At 42.1% G+C, this 26850-nt stretch overlaps 1 protein-coding gene across 1 annotated transcript; it reads left to right on the forward strand.

Annotated features, from left to right (window-relative positions):
• Positions 1-4278: 4278 nt before the first annotated feature.
• Positions 4279-11894, forward strand: LOC308292795 (protein NLRC3-like; the record flags this gene model as incomplete). Its single annotated transcript, XM_080735224.1, has 4 exons — positions 4279-4318; positions 5964-7827; positions 11044-11220; positions 11759-11894. The coding sequence occupies 4 exons, from the start codon at positions 4279-4281 to the stop codon at positions 11892-11894; spliced, it is 2217 nt and encodes a 738-aa protein (XP_080591350.1).
• Between the last annotated feature and the right edge of the window lie 14956 nt (positions 11895-26850).

Genomic DNA, 26850 nt, shown 5'->3' on the forward strand with positions numbered 1-26850 from the left:
TGAATTATCAGCTAATCTTCACTGGGGGGCTGCAGCAACAGCACACACACACACACACACACACACACACACACACACACACACACACACACACACACACACACACACACACACAAAGCAGTGCTGTAATGCTGCGCACAAGCCGCACAGAAATAAGTCTATGCACACTACGCATGCAGGCTGGTAGGACCCTGCCAAACCAAAGACCCCCCCCCCCCATCAGCTGTGATTTTGTTTCTGTTGGTAGGGTTTTTTCCTGTTTTTTCCGATTGTTTCCGACTTCATTGGTCAAAGACTGAAACTGTAGCCAAACATTTCATCCCATTTGCACCTTTTCATACAGTATACACACACAACACCACACAACACAAAACAATGTCACCACATGATGCATGGACACACACACGCACAAACGCACGCACGCACACACACAGAAAATATAGACTAGGAAATAGATTGAAATATCTTTACACAGTATCTGTCCGTCCGTTTACATCAAACGACTTTGTATTACTTTCTATACCTATTTGTTGTAGTTGTTCCTGTTGTTTCTTTTGATTGATTGATTGTTATGTTGCCGAAACAAATTCCTATGTGTTCTACACAATGGTAAATAAAGGAATCTGAATCTGAAGAATTTATTAGAAGTTTGCAATAGAAAAAAGTACAGTTTCATGACAGTACAAATCACTGGTACAAGGTCAACTAAAACATCAACATTGAAGAGCCCTAAACAGATCTACTCTCTCATACTATATAGGATAAAATGTATGTTTCCTTCACATGATAAATGTATAAACATTTTATGATTCCAGAAGTCACAGAGCAGAGTCTCCAACACCCAGCTGTGTGTCTATGAAGAGTGACTGGTCTAAACAACATCCTCCCAACTTCAGTGATGAACCAAAGTATTTTAATCCTCCTTTACAATATATAACACTATAACATGATGGAATGACATGTGAAAATTACTATAAAAAATTAAATTTTCATGTTCAATCGTTAGCTTTTAAGTTAGTTTTGAAATAGGTATTTGAAATCCTTTTTTGTATTTCAAAATACAAAAAAGGATTTCTAATATGTATTTCAAATACTTCCCATCTCTGACTATCAGCTTCCTTATTTGTAAACATTTCATCCCATTTGCACTCAGCCTTTTCATACAGTACACACACAACACAAAACAATGTCACCACATGATGCATGGACGCACACACACACACACACACATGCACACACGCAGAGAATATAGACTAGGAAATAGATTGGAAGATCTTTCTACAGTATCTGTCTGTCTGTCTGTCTGTCTGTCTGTCTGTCTGTCTGTCTGTCTGTCTGTCTGTTTATGTACATCAAACGACTTTGTATTACTGTTTCTATAGCTATTTGTTGTAGTTGTTCCTGTTGTTTCAACATTGAAGAGCCTTAAAAACAGATCTACTCTCTCATACTATATAGGATAAAATGTATGTTTCTTTCACATGATGAATGTATAAACATTTGTATGATTCCAGAAGTCACAGAGCAGAGTCTCCAACACCCAGCTGTGTGTCTATGAAGAGTGACCAGTCTAAAGACTTCCCTCCCCTCTTCAGTGATGAACCAAAGTATGTTAATCCTCCTATAGAATATAGTAGTAAGACACCCTAAGGGCGAGAAGCACCTTCTATATAGTGCTTGGCTGTGTGCTTGTGACATCTCACTGATGTCACAATATATCTAAAATGCGAAGTTGATGTCATCAATATAATTCAGCAAAAGGATAAAGGATATAGGATATAGCCCCATATATGGAGATCCCTGACATATTGGTGCTCCATATGTGGAGCTACTCGACACATTCTACTGACTTATCTGGGTCTGTCTCATGGACTTCATATTTGGACCAGGACAAGAAAAAGACAGGCAGGCAAAGACATCTAGGCCCTCATTTATCAACGTGGTGCAGATCAAAATTTAGGCGTACACCGAAATTTAGGCAAGTCTCTGCATTTATCATTTCAACGTGACTTTGACGTTGGCGTAGGGTAGGATGAAATCTCACGTCAAGTTCAGAGGTGGTGTAGGAATCATCCTACACCACTTTGTTCCATTGTAGACGTGCAGAGCAGCATTGTCTAACTATCTGACATGCAATGGACACATGTATCCACTTGAAAATGTATATCTAACACACTAATAAATAATCATGTGAAAATATAATATTTTATAAAAGCATATAGCCGGCTACATCATGGACATGCACACCAATTTTATTTCCAAGCAATGACAAGCAATTTAAATCTAGCGATATGGAAGCAATCTACATTAAGTGCTTTAACACTAACAGTCTAAAAAAATCTTAAGATTGCAGATCTGGCTCAGAACAAGCAGAGATACGAACGCATGCGAGATCATTTTCGGGACCAGCACGGTGCCGCTGTAATCTTACATTTTCTTGGACCGTGAGCCTCCAATTTACACAGTGACATGAGTCCTTTATTAAGGTTAAAACCCGAACGTCAAAACCTGGCTGTACCCAGCCCAGCCCAGCGCACGCTGCGGATGATTTATTTGGGGGTCCACGGCCCCCCTGGGAGAAGGCCAGCCCGTGCAGGAAATGTATGGTACATGATTGCTAGTTTAAGCACTCAAACGCGCATTGCGCTTGTCGCCGATATTGGGTTAAATTAATATCCAAACGTAACCGTGGGGTCTCTCTACTGTACACTACACTATGCTGGAGTTAATGATGAAACCCGACGTGGCGAGCCCGTGAGTCGTGACTCGTGAGATCATGGCCATGGGGAATTATGATTGCTTGTAACCAAATGAACATGCTCTGTCTGCGCACGGCACGGGTAGGCTATGGTTTAAATTCATATCCAAAAGCATTCATGGCAGTGACTTGTGTCATTCATGTCGGCTGCTGAAGTGCCTCCTTGTCAAAGATTGTACCGTTGGTTAATCCCACATTCCCATTGTTAAAGACTGCAAAATGCTGCTGTTCCAAGCATATAGTTACGTACCGGTATAAAGGTTCCAAGTAGCCTAGTTGCATGTGTGTGTGTGTGCGTGCGTGCGTATGTTTGGTTTGTGTGGGACGCGGACATGAAGGGAAGTTTATTAGCTTTCCTTTCGTTGTTAGGACGTATTCCGCTTGTTGTGGTTGTAAAGTCGGGGCGTTTCGAGAATAATTAAGGGTGTGTTTAAATTTCAGCCTGCGCATTTATCAAGACTGGGATCAAATGTACGCAAGGTGTGTTTATTTAGGACGTGTTGGTAAATGCCACTTGAACGTTGGCCTACGCAAAATGTTGGGAACAAAATACACTGTTTTTTACACTCCATTGATAAATGAGGGCCCTAGTGTGCTGGCATCAGTCTAATGTAGAACTCCATATCGTCGTTGTCGGGTGGAAACCTTGTATGTCCAAAACCGTTTTTCACTTTTAAAATAATTTAAACTAGTGAAAACAGCCGATCTACAAGTACACACAGTGTGCTTGTAGATCGGCTGTTTTCACTACCTTTGTGTGACGGCGTTGAATGATGAAGCAGGGCTTTACTTTGCGAAAAAACATACACATTTGAAACTTGGAGATACGAGGTTTCTTCCAGACAGTGACGATATATGACATAGCTGACATATCGTGACATCATTGTGATGTCACAAACACACAGCCAAGCACTAGAGCAGGGCTACTCATCTTAAGCTGGCTCAGGTGCCACTCAGCAAAATATCAAAAGTCAAATGGGCCGCAAGCTAAAAATGACAGCCCCATTTTGGACGTTTACAATTATTTTGTAACACACTTCATGACAAGTCTAATAATTAAGGAAACGCACAGAAAACAGCCACATTTCCATCTATATAAGCCAGGCCAAACCTCATTGAACCAAAAGATTGTCATAGATGGAATGATGCATTGATCACATTTTATCAAAAACTTTGGCAATGTAAATGTATATTTTCTCATGCCAATAACACTACTTTGAATTGAATTGAACAGATTGTAACAGTCAGAGTGCAACAATTCAATGTAAAGCTATGTTTTCTCATGCCAATAACACTCCTTTGAATTGAATTGAACAGACAGTAACAGTCAGAGTGCAACAATTCAAATCAATGACTCAAATGATATCCTAGAAATGACAAGTCTTTCATCAGATTTAAAATACTGTAAATAGGCCTTTTATACTTATTATTCAATCACTCAAACCCAAGCTACCCTATTCTTGGGGGACATTCACCAAAAATAACCGATCTACAATAATAATATTTTTACTGGTATGATCATGACGGGCTGCACAGACCCCTTGAGCTCAGATGCAAGCAGTACTCATTGTGATGTCAGAAGAGTGACAAATTAATGAGGGATTTTGAGTGACAAATTAATGAGTAGCTAGTGGCTTTCATACTAGCGACCTGCGGTCGCAATAACACTATAACATGACAAAGTGTTCTCATGCTAAGTTACATGTGCAAATTACTATGAAACAAGAAATTTTCAATTCAATCGTTAGCTGTTAAGTTAGTGATCAGTTTGTGAATGAAGTGGTACAAATCACAACAATGTGGTGGACCTCCACACACACAGTATGTCAATCCTCCTACTCAATATATAACACTATAACATGACAAAGTTATCTGTCTGACTGCCGTCATTATGGAAGCAAATTTGAACAGGGACAGTTTTGATGAAAACATCAAAACTGTCCCTGTTATAGTGTTATATATTGAGTAGGAGGATTGACATGTGAAGGAGTTTAAGTATCTCGGGGTCTTGTTCACGTTTGAGAGAAAGGGGAAGACGGAGAAGGAGATCATCCGGAGTTTTGCAGTCGCTAAATCGCACTGTGGTGAAGAAAAAAGAGTTGAGCCGGAAAGCAAAGCTCTCTGTCTACTGAGCAATCTTCGTTCCTACTCTCACCTATGGTCATGAAGTGTGGGTCATGACCGAAAGTATAAGGTCGCGGGTGCAAGCAGCCGAAATGGGTTTCCTCAGACGGGTGGCTGGTATCTCCCTTAGAGATAGGGTGAGAAGTTCAGTCACCCGAGAGAGACTTGGAGACGGAGTAGAACCGCTGCTCCTACACTTGGAAAGGAGTCAGCTTAGGTGGTTTGGGCATCTAGTACGGATGCCCCCCGAGCACCTTCCTAGGAAGGTCCTCGATGCGCTCCCCACTGGGAGGAGACCCTGTGGCAGACCAAAGACCAGATGGAGGGATTATATCTCCAAACTGGCTTGGGAACGCCTCTGTATACTCCCTGAGAGAGTGGAGGAAGTTGCTCAGGATAAGGAAATCTGGAGGCGATCTGGAGGTCTCAGTTGGAACTGTTACCCCCGTGACCCGATTCCGGATAAGCGGTTGAAGATGGATGGATGGATGGATGGATGTTGCATGTGTACAATGTACAACTGGACCATGTGTTTGTAGTATGCAGAGCGGTTGCTGTCATTTGTGTTTGCATACTTATATCAAGTATGTTTCAGGCCTTGGAGTGATATTGATACATATTGATATGTATTGATAAGTCATTGTCTATAGTCATAATAAGTTGTCTATTCATCTCCACAGAGAGAGGAAGAGGAGTGGTTGTGTTGTGACAGAGCAGGCGTCCAAGAGATCCAGAACCACACCTGGACTGAAGACACCCAGTCAAACCACACCTGGACAAAGTAAGACTGGATATTATTTGCACTAATTACAAATTCATATTAATACATTGAATGTTTACATTTCAGAAATCAAAGTCAGACTAAATGTTTAATTTAGTGTTAGTATATAAGTGCAAATGATGAAGCTAAACAACCAACTATTAACTCGAAAACAAAAAACAACTGATATTGTGTTGTTACTTTTAGCTGTTTTTCTTAGCAAATTGCATATTTTCTGAAGGGCATTTAATTAGTAATGTAAAGATACAAAATTATATATTAATAACTTGAATGTTAAAGTCTTCTTTTCTCTCATTTCAGATGTCAGTCCGCAGGGTGATTTGAAGGATTATAAGGTCAGTTTGGAGAGTCTTGATGAAGTGAAAGACCACATGACGGAAGAGTCTGGAACCTCCCTCACCAGCACCTACACAGAGCTCTACATCTCACAGGGAGAGAGTGAAGGGGTTAATAGTCAACATGAGGTGATACAGCTTGAGACAGCTTCCAACATGAAGACCTTCCATGACGAACCAATCAACTGCTGTGACATCTTTAAACCCCGCCCTGGCAGAGAGACACCCATCAGAAGAGTTCTGACCAAGGGCATCGCTGGCATTGGAAAAACATTCTCTGTGCGCAAGTTCATTCTGGACTGGGCAAGGGGTTTGGAAAATCAAGATATAGATCTCCTGATTCCCTTCTCATTCCGGGAGCTGAACTTGGTCAGAGATAAGCAGTACAGTCTTCTCACACTGATCCATGAATTCCACCCAACATTAAAGAATGTCACAGCAGAGCAGCTCGCTGCCTGGAAAGTTGGCTTCATCTTTGATGGTCTGGATGAAAGCAGGTTTCCATTGCACTTCCAAAAACACAATGTTTCTGATGTCACAGTGACATCATCAGTGGATGCTCTGTTGACAAATCTCATCAAGGGGAATCTGCTCCCCTCAGCCCTCCTCTGGATAACCACCAGACCTGCAGCAGCCAATCAGATCCCTCCTGAATATGTTGACATGGTGACAGAAGTACGAGGGTTCACGGACTCCCAGAAGGAGAAGTACTTTAGGAACAGATTCAGTGATGAGGAACAGACCAGCCCAGACCCCCAGAAGGAAGGGTCTTTAAAGAACAGAGTCAGTGAAGAGAAGCTAGCCGACAGAATCCTCTCACACTTGAAGACATCAAGGACCCTCCACATCATGTGTCACATCCCACTCTTCTGTTGGATCATTGCTACCATTCTGCTGGACATGTTGATGACACACACGATAGGACAGCTGCCCAAGACCCTGACTGAGATGTGCTGCCACTTCCTGTTGGTTCAGACAAAGAGGAAGAATCTGAAGTATGAGACTCATGATGTGAAAAAGAAAGAAAAGGAAAAGGGGACTCAACAGCAGCTCACAAAGACTGACAGGGAGGTTCTTCTGAAGTTGGGCAGGCTGGCGTTTGAACATCTGGATAAAGGAAGCATCATGTTCTACCAAGAAGACCTGGAAGAGTGTGGTCTTGATGTGAAAGATGCCTCACTGTACTCAGGAGTGTGCACAAAGATCTTCAAAGGAGAGAGTGTGCTCTTCCAGAAAACAGTCTACAGCTTTGTTCATCTGATCATCCAGGAGTTTCTGGCTGCAGTCTACCTGTTCCACTGTTTCACAAATCAGAGCAACTTGAAGGTACTGAAAACATTTCTTAATGTTGCATGTAACAAAAAAGTCAGTTCCCTGGATGACTTCCTGGACAAAGCTAACACTAAAGCCACGCAGAGTAAAAATGGCCACTTGGACCTCTTTGTCCGCTTCCTTCATGGCCTCTCACTGGAGTCCAACCGGAGTCTGTTAGGAGGCCTGCTGGGTCAGAAAAAGTACAGTCCAGAGAGCATCCAGAGAGCAATCAACAACCTGAAGGAGTTGAGAAACGACGCCTCCCCTGACAGATGTATCAACATCTTCCACTGTTTGATGGAGATGAACGACCACTCAGTATATCAGGAGATCCAACAGTACCTGAAGTCAGAGAACAGAACAGAGAAACTTTCTGAGACCCAGTGTTCAGCTCTGGCCCACATGCTGCAGAGGTCAGAGGAGGTTCTGGAAGAGTTGGACCTGGACAAATACAACACATCAGAGGGGGGGCGATGGAGACTGATCCCAGCTGTGAGGAACTGCAGAAAGGCTCGGTTAGTAGTCAAGTGAATAGAAACATCCTTGAGTCAATATGCCATTAAAGTCAACACTATAAGTAGAAATTACATAAAAGTTCCAATAATATTTGAGTCTGTGTCTCAAATAGTGACTCTAGAATTCCTGCTGGTTACCCCCACCAGACCATTGGTTTGAACGCAATTGCTTTGGGTAGTGGAACAAAAAATATACTGTAAAAGATAATAAGATCAGTATTATTATCAATGCCTCATTCACTCAGCACTTCAAATGTCTGCTATATTATTTAGTGTAGGTTTGCCTATACATAAGAGCCACGTCTGTTTCATGACAGGCTGTGTAAAGCCTTGATTTGTGAGCATCTCAGCCAGGTGTATCAGATAATTAACTCTCCTACTGCCAGATTATTTATTTATTTATTGGGTCTGGTGCCATCAAAAAGCGACTTACCTTTGCGACGTTATAGTAGATAGACAGACAGACATTTATTTATTTTTTTTTATTTTTTTTTGGTTGTGCAATAGTGCACTTTGGTCTGCCAGGCAGCAGAGGGCGGCGTAATGCAAGAATGAATGTGAATTTGCCTGTTATGTGTTGAAGAAGAAGAAGACCAGTCACTGGCCACAGAGCCTTACAGCCAGAGGAAATCAACAAGGAAGTGAATTGTTCTCCGTTGATGTTAACGCATAATGGATTTTTTACACCATCACCGCGGAAAATGTGTTTACAGTAGGCGGCCGCGCGACCCCTCATCAGCTTACAGTCATCAGACGAACGAACCGAACGAGCGCCGTATTGGCGGAGAGTTCTTGCGAAATCGGGCGAACGTGAACGTTCAAAGCGTTGGGAGAGTTAAGCAGCATGTCTCCTCTTGCACTGATAGTAATAATAAACACTTCCTGGCAATATTTATTTAAGATAGCCTATGTTGTTTGGGTCTAAAGTGTGGTGCCTGCATGGCCGATGACTAAAATGACCAATGCTGTACAGCTGAATATCTATGGACAACTTATAAACAGTGTATGTTTGTCCAAGCTACAGATTAAAGCATTTTACATTTCACCAGTTGAGCTTTGTTACTCCGTTAAAGGGGCATGAAAGCCTTAAGCATTGTTTTTTTAATGTTGCACATACAGTTACAGAACTTTGTTATGCAATTTTTGGCTCTGATGTTTTCCCCTTTCTGGGGTTGACCAAAAACAATCAGCCAATATTATGTAGACAGACCAGGATTACTGCACGTTTTTGTGAGGGTATCAACCCTAGGAGACACGGGGAGAACATGCAAACTCCACACAGAAAGACCCTAGGGTGTGGGGGCTGATGACGCGGACGGAGGAACACGCCGTCAGTGCCCACAGCGTCCCCCGGCGGGAATCAAACCCAGGACCTTCTAGCTGTGAGGCGAAGCACTAACCATTGCGCCACCATACCCCCTTGCAGCTTGTTTGTAAAGCTTTTACACAGTTTAGGAAGTAAATATACAATGTAGTTCAGTCTTCGTTTCACACCAGCTGCTCGTTGAAATGTAATCTGCATTTACAGACTTGTTGGCTGTAACCTCAGACAGACAGAGGTTGAAGTTGTGGCTTCAGCTCTCAGCTCTAATCCTTCCTATTTGAGAGAATTGGACCTCAGTGAAAACAACCTGCAGGACTCAGGACTGCTGCTCTTTGCTGGACTGAAGAGTCTGCACTGTAGGCTGGAGATTTTACGGTAAGATACATTTTCCCATTATGTGAATATAATATGAATGTTGTGTGAGAATGTTTAAGCTTGATATCATGATAACGCAAGCCTATGTGCCAGAGCAGACATTAAAATTACGTGTTTGAAAGTGTAATATCCCTTTAAAGCAAATTTAAAGACACATTTAAAGGCTACTTCATCATACAACAGGATTGCACAGCGAAAATAGCTGATCTACAAGATCACAACACGTTGAGGAACGCAACTCCTGTGAGCTTGTAGATCGGCTATTTTAAAAGTTATCAAACCTTACCGAGGTACGCAACAGATCAACACATAATCAATATCCTGCATCTACCTACTGGACCAATCAATTGTTTGATTAGCCTATAGGCATGAGGTTTCCAAACTGAGGGTCGAGACCCCCAAGGGGAGTCTAATCCAGATGATTAGCTTAACGTGCAACGTTTTCTCACTCAACGGTAAACAAACCAACAAACAGTATAAGTGTATACGGGGCACATTTCTAAAGGTACAATTTTATTACTTTTAAGACCTTTTAAAAAACCAAATTGGATAAATTGTCAACTATTACAGGAGGAAGACGCAAACGTTGTGATAATAGCAGATCTACAAGCTCACCGTGAGGCGTTGTGAGCTTGTAGTTTGGCTATTTTCACCATATTTATCTGTGGAGCCGATTCAAACTAAAAACAACATATGTTTGTCCAAACTCCAGATTCAATCCTTTTATTGCAACTGCCACAGTTCACCATTCTGTACTCTGTTAAAGGGGAATAAAACCCTAAAGCATTTTTTACGTTAACGATATACAGTTACAGAACAATAACGTATTCTATCTGTGCACATGCTGTTTGCTGCAATCTTGGAGCTGCTGTTTTCACTGGGGTTAACAAAAAAACTATCAGCACCTCATTGGATATTTGCTATCTCTGTACCTGTGGTCTGATATTCCGTAGGCAGACTATATTTAATATTCCCACCACTTATGGATGAGGAGTGGTTTCATCATTCTTATAACTCAACTGTCCAGCTGGTGGGAGCATCACTTGCATTTCCTGCTTCTGTCTCTTGTCTCTTCACATAACCTCCATATTGTAGCTTATGAAATGTTATAATATTGGGGGAAATGCAAACTAACATTGTGTCGGTGCTCCGCCTCGAAGCGAGATCAAAGCCTGCAGCTGTGGCCCAGCTTGAGGAGACGGGGATGAGAAATAGAGAGACTGAATGCTGGTCTTTAGCAGCTTGTTTGTAAAGCTTTTACACAGTTTAGGCAGTAAATATACAATGTAGTTCAGTCTTCATTTCACACCATCAACTGTTGGTTGAAATCTTTAATACCACAATTGCTATCTTCCTCCGTACAGTCATTCTGTGATGTCAAGTGGTGTTGTCTATTCCACACTCCACTCCGCTAAATACCGTTGTCTGGATAATTAGATAGGAGATATTTTATTTAACTCCCACAGTGAACTATTTATTCTTTGTTTTGATAACTATTATTTAATCTGCATTTACAGACTTGTTGGCTGTAACCTCAGAAAGACAGAGGTTGAAGTTGTGGCTTCAGCTCTCAGCTCTAATCCTTCCCATTTGAGAGAATTGGACCTCAGTGAAAACAACCTGCACGACTCAGGACTAGTGGAGCTGCTCTGTGAAGGACTGAAGAGTCTGCACTGTAGGCTGGAGATTCTACGGTAAGATACATTTACCCAATTTATTTTGATCACTTCTGTATTATTATGTACTGTATTATGTGAATATAATATGAATGCTGTGGTGAGAATGTATTAATATGCTTGATATCATGATAACCCAAGCTTATGTGCCTGAGTAGACGTTAAAATTACCACAAACATATATGTTTGAAAGTGTAATATCCCTTTAACGCAAATTTATAGGCTACTTTGTCATACCACGGGATTGCACATCCAAAATAGCTGATACATTACAAGCTCACAACGCGTCGAGGACGCAACGATTGTGAGCTTGTAGATCGGCTATTTTTGACGTGTGACCCCAAGGGGGTCCCCATATTATTTTGTGGGGTCCCCAGATGATTAATTAATTCATTTAATGACTTTTGAAATTGTAAAATATTACGGAAGAGGAAAACATTGTGAAAATAGCCGATCTACAAGCTCACTGCAAAGTTCCAAGTGCTTGTCAGGTTTGGGGTTCCCAGTTCAAATATGATTATCAAGCAATCAATCTGGTGTTTCATTCTTCATTCAGACTGGCTCACTGCTACTTGTCAGAGAGATGCTGTGAACTTCTGGTCTCAGCTGTAAGCTCTCATCCCTCCCTAAGAGAGCTGGACCTGAGCTCCAACATGATGGTGAATGTTTCAGTCCTGGAGAACTGCAAGTGAGTAGACTTGAGCTGTGTCCATGTTAGTGCACTGAATGTGCACTGTTTCCCTCATGTGTATTTAGTATAGGGCTGTCAGTAGTTCACCTCCAAAATGTTTTTTTTTTTTTTTTTGTTAATTAACACAAAAATATATTATTGAACTCAAGTCTCCATGGCATGAGTAATCAATTTTGGGGGTGAACTACTCTTTTAAGACGATAATAACGAGTCAACGCACATTCCTTTTAACTGCACTTTTTTGGGACGTGCGATTAATGTTTGAACCGTGGTCCACTCCAGGCGCTGAGGTAAACGTGTTGTAGTTTGATTAAACATAACATGAGGTAAACGTGTTGTAGTTTGATTAAACATAACATGAGGTAAACGTGTTGTTGTAGTTTGATTAAACATAACATGAGGTAAACGTGTTGATGTAGTTTGATTAGATGCCACCGAAAAAAAGATCATAGCTTATTATCTCCCAAGTAAAGCCTGTCCATAGTGTCTCCGACCACCAAACTTTTCATCGGAAAGTTCCGACTTTCCGACGTGCAGCTTAACACCAAAACGCGTCCGTTGTTGCTACCTGCTCTGCAGCATACCATGCCAACTTAGGCCTTTATAATGGATAGACCTGTGACTACTGGTCTTTGAGTTGTTATTGTAAACCTAACCATAACCGTAAACTTAAACTAACACTAAAACAATCTCGCCATGGGAACCAAAGCGTTCAGTAAAAGGGGTGGGACCCCGTCGCTGACGGCTGTTTGCTTAACAATTTGGACCGCAACGGCGATTGCGTCATAGCAGCCGTAGTCTGCTAGTAGTAGAAACGGGCTCCTTAAATGTTAGACACTGAGACATTGATGCATTGTTGTTCTACTTCCTACAGAGTGAAACATGGAGGAGAAGACTGGCTTAATCCTCAACTCATTACCAGATGTGAGTATCTGTCTGTCTGTATCAATATCACACATTAACATTTTATACACTGTTGTATGCTTGGTTGGCTCCTCCCCAGATGCTGTTCTGAAAACTCTTCAGGAGAGCTTCCAGGGAATTCAGGTTTCTCTGCTCTTGGCCTGGTCCTTAACACCAGCAAGACTAAGTTAGATAGATATAGATAGATAGATACCTTTATTATCCCAAGGGGGAAATTTAGTTGTCCAGTAGTAGCACAGCAGTATACAGTTATTTACAAAGTTACAGAGACGTAAGAAAGATAGATAAGAGGGAAAAAAGAAAAAAAAACAAAGACAAGAGCAGTACAGTACCAATAAGGAGAAGGTGCATCAATAGAGGGGGCGAATAATATATAAGAATATATACATAAAGTGTCTTGCAAAAGAGACCATAGCAGTCAATGCTAGTTAGTGCAAACAAGTATCTCACTGTCAATGTTAAACAAAGCAAAAATACTCAGAAACTACCAACACTAACAACCTAATAGTGCAGTGTCAAAAATCAGTGCGAAAAAAAAAAGAAGAAACTAGGAAGCGTGTCACCGCAAGGCGCACATGAGCACTCTTCCTGGAAGGTCCTTAGAGGTCAAAGTCAATACAGCAATTGTTCCTTAGAGGTCAAAGTCAATACAGCAATGGTTCCGTAAGTCTAAGTTAGGAAGGGAGACCTTTTCAAGCGTCCGTTATGTGTCTCGTTGTTACTTCCTCCACCCCCTGCAGAGAGGACCCAACGACAGAGCCTGCTTTCTTCACCAGTCTGTTTAGGTTAAACGTGTCACCTGCTCTGTTGTTGCCACCCCAGCATGTTATGCCAAAAAAGAGGACACTTGCCATGACAGACTGATAGAACATCTGTAGCATCCTATTGCACACCCCAAACGATCTCAGTCTTCTCAGGAGGAATAGCCTGCTTTTCCCCTTGCTGTGAATCGCCTGCGCGTTGTCCGACCAGTCCAGTGAACTATTCAGGTGTACTCCGAGGAATTTGTAGTTATCCACGAGCTCAACCACCTCACCGTTAATGGTGCTTGGCACCGGGGGGACTCTCTTGGAGGTGCGGAAGTCCACCACCATCTCCTTAGTCTTGCTTGCGTTGAGCTTGAGATGGTTGTCCTCGCTCCACTGCACAAAGTCCCTAACCACACCATCGTGCTCAGCCGTGTTGTCACCCGAGATCTTGCTGATCACTACGGTATCATCTGAGAACTTCTGCAGATGACAGGTCTTGGAGTTGAAGCGGAAGTCCGATGTATAGAGAGTGAACAGGAAGGGTGAGAGCACAGTTCCTTGAGGGGCCCCCATGTTGCTCACCAGCACATCGGACCGACAGCCCTGCAGTCTCACAGACTGTGGTCTTTCTGAAAGGTAGTCTGTGATCCATGCCACAAAGCCCTTGTCCAAATGTCCACCCCCATCAGCGTAAGCTTCTCCGCAAGCAGAGACGGTTGGATGGTGTTGAAAGCACTGGAGAAGTCAAAAAACATAATTCTGACTGTGCTGCCCAGATCTTCCAGATGGGTGAGAGACTTATGGAGCATGTAGGTGATGGCGTCATCAACCCCAATATCAGCTTGGTAGGCAAACTGAAGGGGGTCCAGGTGATCACTGACCGCCGGTCTCAGTAGGTTCAGAACCAGCCGTTCAAAGACCTTCATGACCTGTGATGTCAGGGCGACTGGTCTGTAATCATTGAGGACCGAGGGACGGGTCTTCTTAGGCACTGGGACAATGCAGGAGGACTTCCACAGCTGTGGTACCTTCCCCGTCCTCAGGGAGAGGTTGAAGAGATGCGTGAGGGGGACAGCAAGCTGCTCCGCGCAAGCCTTAAGCACCTTAGAGTTGATGTTATCAGGTCCCGCTGCTTTCCTGGTGTTGACTTTTCCAAGTTGGCGCCTCACTTGCTCGGTGGTGAGAAACAGGGTGGGTGGGGGGGGGGGGGGGGGGGGGGGGGGAGATGGTGCAGGGGAAGAGAGAGGGCGGCAACCGAGGTCACCGTTTGACCCAGCCGCTGCTTGTTGAACATTAACAGGAGCACCGTCAAACCGATTGAAAAAACGGTTCATCTCGTTTGCCAGCTCCTCCGTGCCTGACACAGTAGAGTTGGCAGAGCCGTACCCCGTGATCTTCCTAAAACCACCCCACACTTGTCTCGTATTGTTCTCCCTCAGAGAGTTCTCCAGCTTAGCTTTGTAGCTCCCTTTTGCCTGAGCCTTGACTGTTTTAAGCTCCTCCACCACCAACCTCACGCCCTCCGAGTCACCTGCATGGAACAGATCCCTTTTTCTCTTAAGGAGGTGAATGATTTCTTTTGTCATCCACGGCTTGTTGTTAGAGAAGCAGCGAACCTTCTTAGTAGGAACACACACCTTCTCGCAGAAGCAGATATAGTCAGTGATAACCTGACAGAGGCTATCTACATCATCCCCATGTTCACTGAAAAATGATTCCCAGTCTGTCATTTCAAAATCAAATCTGAGTCTCTCCTCCGCCTCCCCCGTCCAACACTGAACCTCCCTGATGAATGGAAGCACTCTCTTCACGACAGGAAGATACGAGGGCTCCAGTTTCACCATGGAGTGATCAGAGCCACACACAGGGGGGAGGGAGACGCAACTGTATGCGTTCCTAACATTAGCATACAGGAGGTCAAGAGTGTTCTCACCTCTTGTTTTGCAAGTGACATACTGGGAGAAATCAGACAGGCCCTTAGCAACATTCACCTGGTTTAAGTCCCCGTTCAGCAGAATAAGGGAGCTAGGGTAGTGCGTTTGAAAACTGGCCACAGTAGAAAAAATAGTGTCCCGAGCTACCGCTGCATTGCCGCTAGGTGGACAGTACACGGTCAACAGGACGACGCACGAGAATTCCCGTGGTAGATAAATTGGTCTCAAAACGACCCCCAGTAGTTCGATGTCTGGGTTACAAATTACCTTTTTCACTGTGGCGTGTTCTTCCCTGCACCAGGTCTTACTAAAGTAAACAAGTATCCCACCCGCTCTTTTCATTTTGCCATTGTTTTTCACTATCTCTCGATCTGCTCTTATCATAAAAAAACCATCTACAGAGATAGAGTTATCTGGACATGAACTGTTCAGCCATGATTCTGTAAGACAGATAATGTTGGCATTTTTGTATTCACTCTGAGATAACATGAGAGTTACCAGTTCGTCCGCTTTATCAATATCCTGAACTGATCTAACATTCCCCAAAACAACAGAAGGGAGACAGTGCTGTGTAGAAGAGGGGGGGAGGGGAGGGGAGCTAGAGGGGGAGAGAGGGGGGAGGGGAGGGGAGCTAGAGGGGTTTTTGATTCTCCACAGGGCACGCAGTATAGATAAGTTTAAACACACCACCAAATAACAGGCTAATAAAACATGTTTTCTTTTAAAGAATGCTCACATTTGACTGAGTTGACATGTTGATGCTGGAATCCAGGATCATATTTGATTATATGGACAAGATGGCTTGTAGACAGGGGTGAAAGTGGTTTGAAATTCTTGCCAGAACTGTCAGGCTCTAATCCACCAAAACCCCTGAAATGCATAGAAAACTGCATTTTGGGAGGCCCACCTGCTGCCCTTCTATAATAAGCCTCTTCATATTGTTCATTGTTCCATACAGAAGGGTAAGCATATATATATATATATATATATATATATATATATATATATATATATATATATATATATATATATATATATATATAATTAATATTATTATAACCAGTTATCTAAAGTAACTAAGTACATTTACTAAAGTACTGTATTTAAGTACAGGTTTTAAGTATAGCCTAGCCTACTTTACTGGAGTATTTCCAATACTTTTAATTCTACTCCACTACATCTCCCATTCCCAGATGCAGAATTGAATCATTTTGGTCTATTCTGTATCTATAGCTTAAGGCCGCATGCATGCAGGCACAGACACGACGAGTCCTCCTAGAGATGGGATGTATGGCTCTTTGAAGTGAGCTGGATCTCTGGGATCCGTTCCTGTCAAAGAGCCGTTCAAAAGACGTACATTTTTATTATTTTTTTTAACTTTTACTCAAGTACATTAACATTCCAAACTTCTACTTGATTGCAGTATAGATATTTCTACTTAAGTAAAGAAATTGAGAACTTTTCCCACCACTGTTCATTAGAAAGGAACGGCTTCCTACTGTGAACCGAATCATATCGTTCATTTCAAGGAGCCGTTCAAAAGACTCGATTCGTTCGCGAACGTCCCACCTCTACCCGCTCCGTGTGAAACAAACACTGAAACGCAAACAGAATGGATCACACTGACCTACACAAACCCACGTGAATAATTTAGAAGCACTTTATCAGATAATATAACTAGTAACATTGTGTAGCCTACTGTATGTTAATCTGACTTTAGTAAAGGCTATTGTTTTCTTCCTGGACGTGCATTTGTGGCAGGTTATTTAACATGGGATTTTGACAGCTGGCTTCTCCTCTTCTTAACGGAATGCCGTTCCGGCCCCAAATGTTTTAACGGAACGGGGGTTCCGGCCGTTCCGGCTCACTTTCACCACTGCTTGTAGATTGGCTATATTTCCGAAACAACCGATCTACAAGCTCACCATGCTTTTTTTTTGTCCATATCTGAAAATTAGACAAAAAGTGAAAGTAACAGAGTGTAGGACATAGGGTATGGCGGTCGCTGGTAATCTAGTATGACAATGTGGCTGTCGATGACGTGTTTGAATACCCTTAAACCTACTGTAATGATAAGGTTAAAGGCCCCTTTATTCTTCAAATGACTGGCAGTCTTCAATATTCAATTCTATTCGGTTCTACTCAGATGGATAAGGTTAAAACTTGTTCTGTTAACCTTAAAGTTGACTAAACATGATCCTATTGGTAGTCTAATCTAATTGGCAATTCTATATCTAAATCTGAGATATATATGATGTATATACTAAGAGATTACACAAATCTCTGAGAGATTATCTAAGAATCTCTGTCTACGTGCTGTCTCCAGTGAGATTATATATTTTCTTTTACTCCAGTGACATTTATAGTCGTTTCCTCGACAACATAAAGTATGTTTGAAAAGTACTCGATCTACAACATGCACATAACACGTTGTGAGCGTGAAGACAATTTATATTACAAAAAAAAAAAAGATAATTTACAAGTTCCCTCTGATTGATATGTGGCATTAAGATAAGATACAATAAAGTGACATGAGATGAGATAATCCTCCATTGATCCTGGGAGGGAAATTCAGCTGTCAATCAGAAGTACACATGAAACACAGGAGAGGTTTTATAAGATCACAACGTGTTGCAATGTGACACAATGTGTCACATTTCAAAATGTCTTGAAAACAATTTGATCATTTTTGGAAATATTTTTGAAACTTTTAACAACACAAATCTTGAATGACCTGGCAAAAAATGTTCATACAATTTATATTTTCATATTTTGGAGATAATTGCCAATTTCAAACTGCTAAACATACGGCTACACAATATTGTGTGGTGTTATGTATTCTGATCTATGAACGTAAAGAAGTCTCATTATGACGGCTTGTAGATATAAATACTGTAGATGCTGAATGTTTTTTATGTAACACAGTGGTTTCCAAACAGGGGGTTGGGACCCCCAGGGGGTCCCCAAATAATTTTGGGGGTCCCCAGATGATTAACTTAATGTGGAACATTGTTTTCTCGACAGTAAACAAACCAACTGTATATGTGTTACTGTATACAGTAAAAATACCAGTAAGACTCCCTAAATTGGGAGTTAAGCGACCGCCAGGTCGCATGTATACACAAATTGGCCTGAAATGTGTTTGAAAAAATCGGCCTGATGGTGGCGCTATATGGGACAGATCCATGTTGATGACATGAGTGTAGACACATAATCTGTAGGAGCAGTGTCCAAAAATGTGTTTTAAAACATCGGCATGATGGTGGCGCTATATGGGGGTGGAGGTTGTGGTTGATCTACAAGCTCACAACATGCCGCAGCATGACCTGTTGTGAGCTTGTAGATCTGCTATTTTCAGCAACATTTCATTTATTTCTACTGTATCTCTTCTCAATTAGTCCCTCCCTAACATTTTAGTCTAGTTTTTATTTGTTGACAAAATTGTCAATATATTTAGTTTTAGTTTTAGTCAGAGCTTAGTTTTCATTTAGTTTTCGTCAGTGAAAAAAGCGGACCCCCATCTCAAAATGTGTTGTTCCAGGGACCCCTGGAATCAAAGTTGGCTTTGAAAAATACACCATTCAAAGGTTTGCACAAATGTTCATGCTTTAAAAAAAATAGCAGACCTACAAGCTCACAGCGCGGGTAACATGTCATTAGGACGAACACCCTTTGGATCGACCACCAAACTCTAACCCAAACCCTAATCCTAACCTCAGTAAAACTATGCCTAACCCTAACCCTAAACTCAACCTCAGTAACCGTGACGCGGGTGATTATCTAACCTGCCGACGCTCGCGGGTGATTATCTAACCTGCCGACGCTGTTCGACCCAACGGGAGTTCGACCTATGGGGCAGTCCCCCACAGCGCGTTATTTGGTCACTGGGTGCCAGAGTAGTGGGCGGCGACCTCCACCCGTCCGGGGGACCCCAAAGGGGTCCTTGGGGGCTTACCAGGGGGTCCCCAGTAAACTAGTCAATGCCACATTTTATGCTCTTTAACCATATTGCTCTCTATTGGCTATTCAAAAATACAGATCTACAAGCTCATATGGTGTCATTTGGACATTTGGTGCCAGATTAGTTGGCGGGAATCCCCCCTCATCCGCGGACCCCCAGGGGTCAAGGACTGTGCACCAGGGGGTCCCCAGTAAACTACATTGTGCCTGATTTTATACTTTGAGCATCTTGTTCTCTATTGGCTATTCTAAAAATAGCAGATCTATAAACTCAAAGCATGCCATTTGGTCACTCGGTGCCAGACTAGAGGGCGGTGACCTCCACCCGTCCGGGGACCCCACAGGGGTCCTCGGGACTTACCAGGGGATCCCCAGTAAACTAGTTCACGCCACATTTTATGCACTTTATCCAGATTGCTCTGTATTGGCTATTCAAAAATAGCAGATCTAAAATCTCATAGGGCGTCATTTGGTCACTGGGTTCCAGACTAGGGTGCGAGGACCCCCATCCGCCCGCTTCGCTCACAGGGGTCAAAATAGCAGACGTACAAGCTCCCGGTGCAATGCGAGCTTGTAGATCTGCTCTTTTCGAGAAATCCTGAAGAGGTGTGAATATTTTCACCCCATTCTATAAATGTCTTCTCAAACTTTTTGAGTGTGCGTGTGTGCGTGCGTGTGTGTGTTGTGTGTCAGTCAGTGAATGATGTATTTAACGTTTACTGTGTTGTTTTCTCATCAGATTTCCAGCGTCTCACTCTGGACACAAATACAGCACACAGCTACCTGTCTTTGTCTGACAACAACAGGAAGGTGACATGGGTGTCTTTGTCTGACAACAACAGGAAGGTGACATGGGGAAAGAATCATTCATATCCTGAACATCGTGACAGGTTTGATGGACTGCGTCAGGTTCTGTGTACAGAGAGTCTGACTGGACGCTGTTACTGGGAGGTAGAGTGCAGTGGAAGGGTTGAGATAGCAGTGACTTATAGAGAAATCAGCAGGAAAGGAAGTGGTTATGACTGTAGTCTTGGATCCAATAACATGTCCTGGAGTCTGGGCTGTGGTGGTCGTTATGGTAACAGTTACAGTGTCAGACACAATAGAGAGCAGACTGACCTCTCTGTCATTCCCTCAAGGGATTCCAACAGAGTAGCAGTGTATGTGGACTGTCCTGCTGGGACTCTGTCCTTCTACACAGTGTCCTCTGACTCACTGACACACCTGTACACCTTCCACAACACATTCACTAAACCTCTCTATGCTGGGTTCAGGCTATGGTCTGACTCCTCATCAGTGTGTCTGTGTGAGCAGAGATAGAGTCTCTATGTGAGGGTGACATCAGGTTGCCATGGTTACTCAACATGTTTGAGTGAGTGCAGTTTGTCATGGTGAGTCAAGGACTCCATATTTGGGCATGAGTGACTCACGGTGATATCACGGTGACATCATCATCATGATGATGTAATCAGCAGCACAGTAGATAGATTCAGTGTTTCTCTGACGTTGTCATGACAACACCCCCATCTGTTTGAGCTTTGACCCCGGCCCCCATAAGACAGGATGTTTCGTTAAAAATTTTACAAATTATATAAAAGAAACACAAAATATTTCCCTAAAATAACTCACAGATCTGCTATTTTTGAAAGATTGTGATTTCTTTTTACCTCATTCCATTCTAAACCGTTCTTCTAAATCAGTGGCCTAAAACCTTTTCATGTCAAGGACCCCCAAAATTACATGTAATTGGCTACAGACCCCCATCTCAAAATATGTTGTTCCAGGGACCCCCAGAAGCAAAGTTTGCTTTAAAAAATATACATTCAAAGGTTTGCACAAATGTTCATGGTTTAAAAAACTAAAATAGCTGATCTACAAGCCCACAGCGCGTCATTTGGTCTTTTCATGCTAGAGTGGTGATTGGTGACCTCCATGCGTCTGGGGACCCCACAAGGGTCGTGGACTGCGTACCAGGGGGTCCCCAGTAAAAACAACATTTTAACCACTTTAAGATTATCGTTTGGAGGTGGGTGGGGTCTGGTGGCTGGCTATTAAAAAATACAGATCTACAAGCTCACAGCGCGTCGTTTGGTCGTTTCGTGCCAGAGTGGTGTTCGGTGACCTCCATGTCTGGGGACCCCACAAGGGTCATGGACTGTGTACCAGGGGGTCTCCAGTAAAAGTAGTTAACATAGCAGATCTACAAGCTAAAAAAAAGTAAAACTTCTTGTTGTTTGGGGGTCCCTGGTACAAATATGTTCAGATGGGGGTCCCTGGTACAAATATGTTCAAATGGGGGTCCCTGGTCAAATCCATGTTAATGTCAAACTCTATGGTATAAAATGAGTCATCACCACTAGGGAGTTTTAGATCTTAGATTAGATCAGATAGATCTAATCTAAGATCCACTCCACACATTTATAAATATGTATCATAAATACTGTCCATCAATGATGATGATGTAAATATCAGTGTCATACTTGTGTCTCTTATGTTTTTGATATTTTTTATACAATAGACAGAGGAATACTGTATATTTGATCATGTAATTGTCACAGCTTCAATATTGTTTCTTGTATATAAACCTTTATACTGAACCACTTGAACCCCATATACTTTATTGACTGGGGTTCCCCAGGGTTCTGTAATTGGTCTCCTGCTTTTCCCCCACCGGATCTCTTAAGTGAAAATAGCAGATCTACAAGCTATCTAATAGCTAAGATCTACGTCACAAAGTGACACATTGCGAGCTGTGTTCATTTTGACAGCAAATTGTTGTGTCATATTTTAATCATACTGTTTTTCTTTTTTTTTCTTTTTTTTAGTTGACTAAATGTCAACATTTTAGTTGAATAAATCAACCGTTTAATTAGTCGACTAAAATGTATTCTTGGAGGGCTGTGATGGCCTGCTTTATACTTACTGTAGCTCTGTGCCAAAAAATAGTCGAATTACAAGCTCACAGCATGTCTGTTACCCGTTGTGAACTTGTAGATCGGCTATTTTCAGAGAGAGCAACACCCGAGTGCAACCAAACATAAAATGACTTGTCTTTTAGTTCTACTGGATCTCTTCTCCACTTGTCCCTCCCTGACATTTTAGTCTAGTTTTTATTTGTTGATGAAATGTTCAATACATTTTGTCAGAATGTTGTCAATCACTCTGGATTCAAACATCTACTAAATGTGTTGTTAATGAACTCAAATCAACCATTGTTTATTCATTGATTCATCAGATCATTATTTCATCACTCATTCCATTATTTTGCTTTCATTGAATATTAACACATCTGCCGCCCAGCCCGTTTATAAACGTTCTATTTTGCCCAGCTATTTACCGCCCAGCCCGTTTATAAACGTTCTATAGTCTTTTCATTGTTTTACAATTGATGGTGCTCTCGTGCTGCCTGTGACTTAATACAGTAGGGCAACATCAAAGGGAACCAGGTCATTCACGTGAATGAAGAAAAAAGGTCAAAAAACTGCATTGAAATACATGTTATCAGGCAATCCAAATACAACAGAGAGAGAGGGAGAAAAGTCTGCAGCTTTTTGAAACGCGACAAGCCAGGCTAGCCAGCTAGCCAGCTGAGGAGAAAAAAAAAAAAAAAAAAGATCGGTTGGGAGGCTCGGTTGAGATTTGAATATAGGATATTTATAGTTAGAGTTAGAGTTTAGATAGTTGATTGATAGCCTAGAGATGACAGTAGAATTCGTTTAGATTTGAGTGTATTTAGGTGAAGACACTCTGTATTTATAGTGGGAGAGGAGGAGTGAATGTGTAGAACCAGACGCGCACTCACACAGGGGTGTCACAAGGGGGGAGTGCGAGTGGAAACCCTACACTAGGGCCCAAGGTGGAGGGGACATAATTATTTTATACTTTAGCTATTGAAAAATAGCAGATCTACAAGCTCACAGCGCGGCACTCTGCGAGCTTGTACATCTGCTATTTTTTAAATCCCCCCTATGAAGAACAATCATGGGGGTCCCGCAGTGAATCCTTGTAGCCAGGGCCCAGATTTTGGTGCGACACCCCTGCACACACGACACGATACGACACGATGAAAACCCTACCTTATACACTGTAACCTCCTCCCAAAGTGCAGTCATCTGCTGTAGTGGCTCGTAAAGCTATAATCCATGTGGCTGAGCTTACAGTTAGTAAACTCAATGATCCAACGCGAAACACCGGTGTTGTCCCTGTGTTGTGTAATGGTCATCTAGCCTCTGTCTGGACAAGAAAGAATGCACCCCGCTGAAGATCTCTCAAAAAGGGGTAAATAAAAAAGTTGCGCGTGCGTTGATCCAGCAAATGTTCCTCTGCATCGAAAGTTACACATCTGATCTGTGTGTGTGCGTGTGTGTGTGTGTGTGTGTGTCTGTCATTAGTTTCATTTTCGCTGAAATGTCTCAGTGTTTCATTAGCTGAGAAATCACGTGACATAACACAGGCAGGGGCGTCAATTGGGTATGGCAGGGGTATGCAGCTGCCATACCTTGGCTACAAGGGGAAATCATAAAAATGTACTTTTCATCGTGCCTGCACGAGGGCACGCGTGCAAGACACCAGTCATGTTGCCATACCTTAGCTTGTTCTGAACTGACGCCACTGAACACAGGTGTTCCACAGGGGCGCGTGCGTGCTCGCGCATGTGGATGTGCGCGCGCATGTGGGGGGTGTGTGTGTGTGTGTGTGTGTGTGTGTGCGCGTGTGTTTGTGTGTGTGCCTGAAATGTCATAGGAGGAGCTCAGGGTGGTCCTTGTGCTTCGCGACGTTCGCGCGTGCGCGTGCATGCGCATGCATGTGTGTGAGTGTGTGCGTGTGTGTTGAGACTGAGTACACAGTGCCACAGTGCCAATTATTGTCTTGAAACAACAAAATCAACCCAATAAGAGACTTATTCATGTTATTTCATAAAAAGCCTTTTTTCTAGCCTTTTTAAACAAATTAGGCCATTTGGGGCAGGCGCAGTAGTCGCTAATAAATTCATTGAAAAATCATCATGGAACATAAAACTCTTGTTTATTTTTTTTTATAAAGTATAGATTTTAATCTTTCCATCGGTATACTCAATTTGTTCATAGACATAGAAACAAATTTTCAAAATATTACATTACAAATGAGTCAAAATGCTCCAAAACCCTGACATGTTTTGGAAGAGTTTAATAAAAAACGTGGGGCAGGCAATGTGTTAATGTGATGCTGTTCTCATTGTTCACATGTTATTGTATGATCATGTGTAGAAGTAATAATATTGTTTAATAAATTGATTGTTGACAGTCTGTCGTTGTTCCTGTGTATTAATATTCATAGTGTTGTCATGACAACATGGCCACAGCTCATTGGTCATGTATAATAACTAGGTTGGATCTCATTGGTCATGTATAATAACTAGGTTGGATCTCATTGGTCATGTATAATAACTAGGTTGGATCTCATTGGTCATGAATAATAACTAGGTTGGATCTCATTGGTCATGTATAATAACTAGGTTGGATCTCATTGGTCATGTATAATAACTAGGTTGGATCTCATTGGTCATGAATAATAACTAGGTTGGATCTCATTGGTCATGTATAATAACTAGGTTGGATCCGTTGGAACAAAGGTTATTTTATTTTTCCATTTCATGAAAAGACAACACTGCTGCTGACCTGCATTACACCTGCACTATCCTACTAGGGAGGAAGTGGACTCATATTGAATGAAGCAGCACACAGAGGAAAACTCAGTGGCGCCGCCCTGTAGGCGGGCCAAGAATGAGGTGAATAAACATCTGAAAGCCCAAATGAGACACAACTTTATTTTATATCCATCTACCATCTGTACTGACACCTATGAGTAGCTATTCATGTACCTTTATGTACATGGTACCTATCTACCATCTGACACCTATGAGTAGCTATTCATGTACCTTTATGTACATGGTACCTATCTACCATCTGACACCTATGAGTAGCTATTCATGTACCTTTATGTACACTATCTACCATGTGTAGCTATTCATGTACCTATAGAACATTACAGCTCCTGTATCATCAGTGAATAAGTTAACAGTTTGACCACTTCACTTTACAGTTGGTAGTAAGCTTTGTATCGAGTGACCTGTGACCTGCTATGACCCAGGCTACTGTGTTCCTGTCAGTACACAGATGGTAGATACAGTACTATAGGTACGTTATGTACCATGTACATATAGAGCATCGCAGCGGAAGTGGATTACTGGTGCCACTTAAAATCTCCCATTCATTTTCCCCATAGACCTTTACAAAATATTTATAACAATTATGTTAAGCCTTGAACCAAGCCATCCAGGATGGCAGTGAATCATGACCATACAACCTTTGATCCTATGTAAAAACATGTCTTAATATTACATTTGATATACTACATTTAATAACTACCCTTTGTTTAGCGATTTTCAAAACGTTCTTTTCATAGAAACAAAGGTCTCATGTTCATGATTCACTGCAATCCTGGATGGCTTGGTTCGAGGTTTAACATAATCGTTATAAATATTTTTGTAAAAGTCTATGGGGAAAATGAATGGGAGATTTTAAGTGGCACCAGTAAACCACTTCCGCTGCGATGCTCTATATGTACATGGTACGTAACGTACCTATAGTAGGCTACTGTATCTACCATCTGTACTGACAAGAACACTGTAGCCTGGGTCATAGCAGGTCACAGGTCACTAGATAGAAAGCTTACTACCAACTGTAAAGTGGTCAAACTGTTAACTTATTCACTGATGGATACAGAAGCACACATAGATAAGAGTTGTCTAAGTGGTGACTTATATTCAGAAATCCTTAGAAAACATGTTTTTCTGCTCACAATCATTCAAAGATATTATGTTTATTCATAAACTAAACCCAGCTCTCATTCCACGTCAGTGCATTCTATGGAACCAGACCAATGTCATAATGGTAAGATATTTTATATCCATGTCATATCCCATCATCATCCTTACTTACCATGTAGAAGTTAACCACGCCCCCTGTACTGTATCCCACTGCTACACTGCAGTTCTCCTCTCACAGACCCACAGCCCAATTCCCCCAACATTTCACCCACAGCTCTGTCATTACTGTCACTTTTGCGTCATCGATATCTCATTGATCCATAAACATTGATTCAATCTTTTTGGTTGTTTGCCCCAATTGCTGCCTCAGCTGTGAATGCTGCTACGTCACAAATCCTTCTTCCTGAGACGTCACTAACTTGTCCTTTTTACACGTCTCCTTCTTCCCAGTCGCTCTCGATTAAGAGCGTCTGCCAAACTGCCAAATAAATGGATTAAGAGCGTCTGCCAAACTGCCAAATAAATGTGAAAATATCAAATACTGAATAAGTATTTGATATTTTCACATTTATTTTATAGTAT

The sequence above is a fragment of the Nannobrachium achirus genome, assembly GCF_963921795.1.
Source record: "Nannobrachium achirus genome assembly, chromosome: 10".
NCBI lineage: Eukaryota > Metazoa > Chordata > Actinopteri > Myctophiformes > Myctophidae > Nannobrachium > Nannobrachium achirus.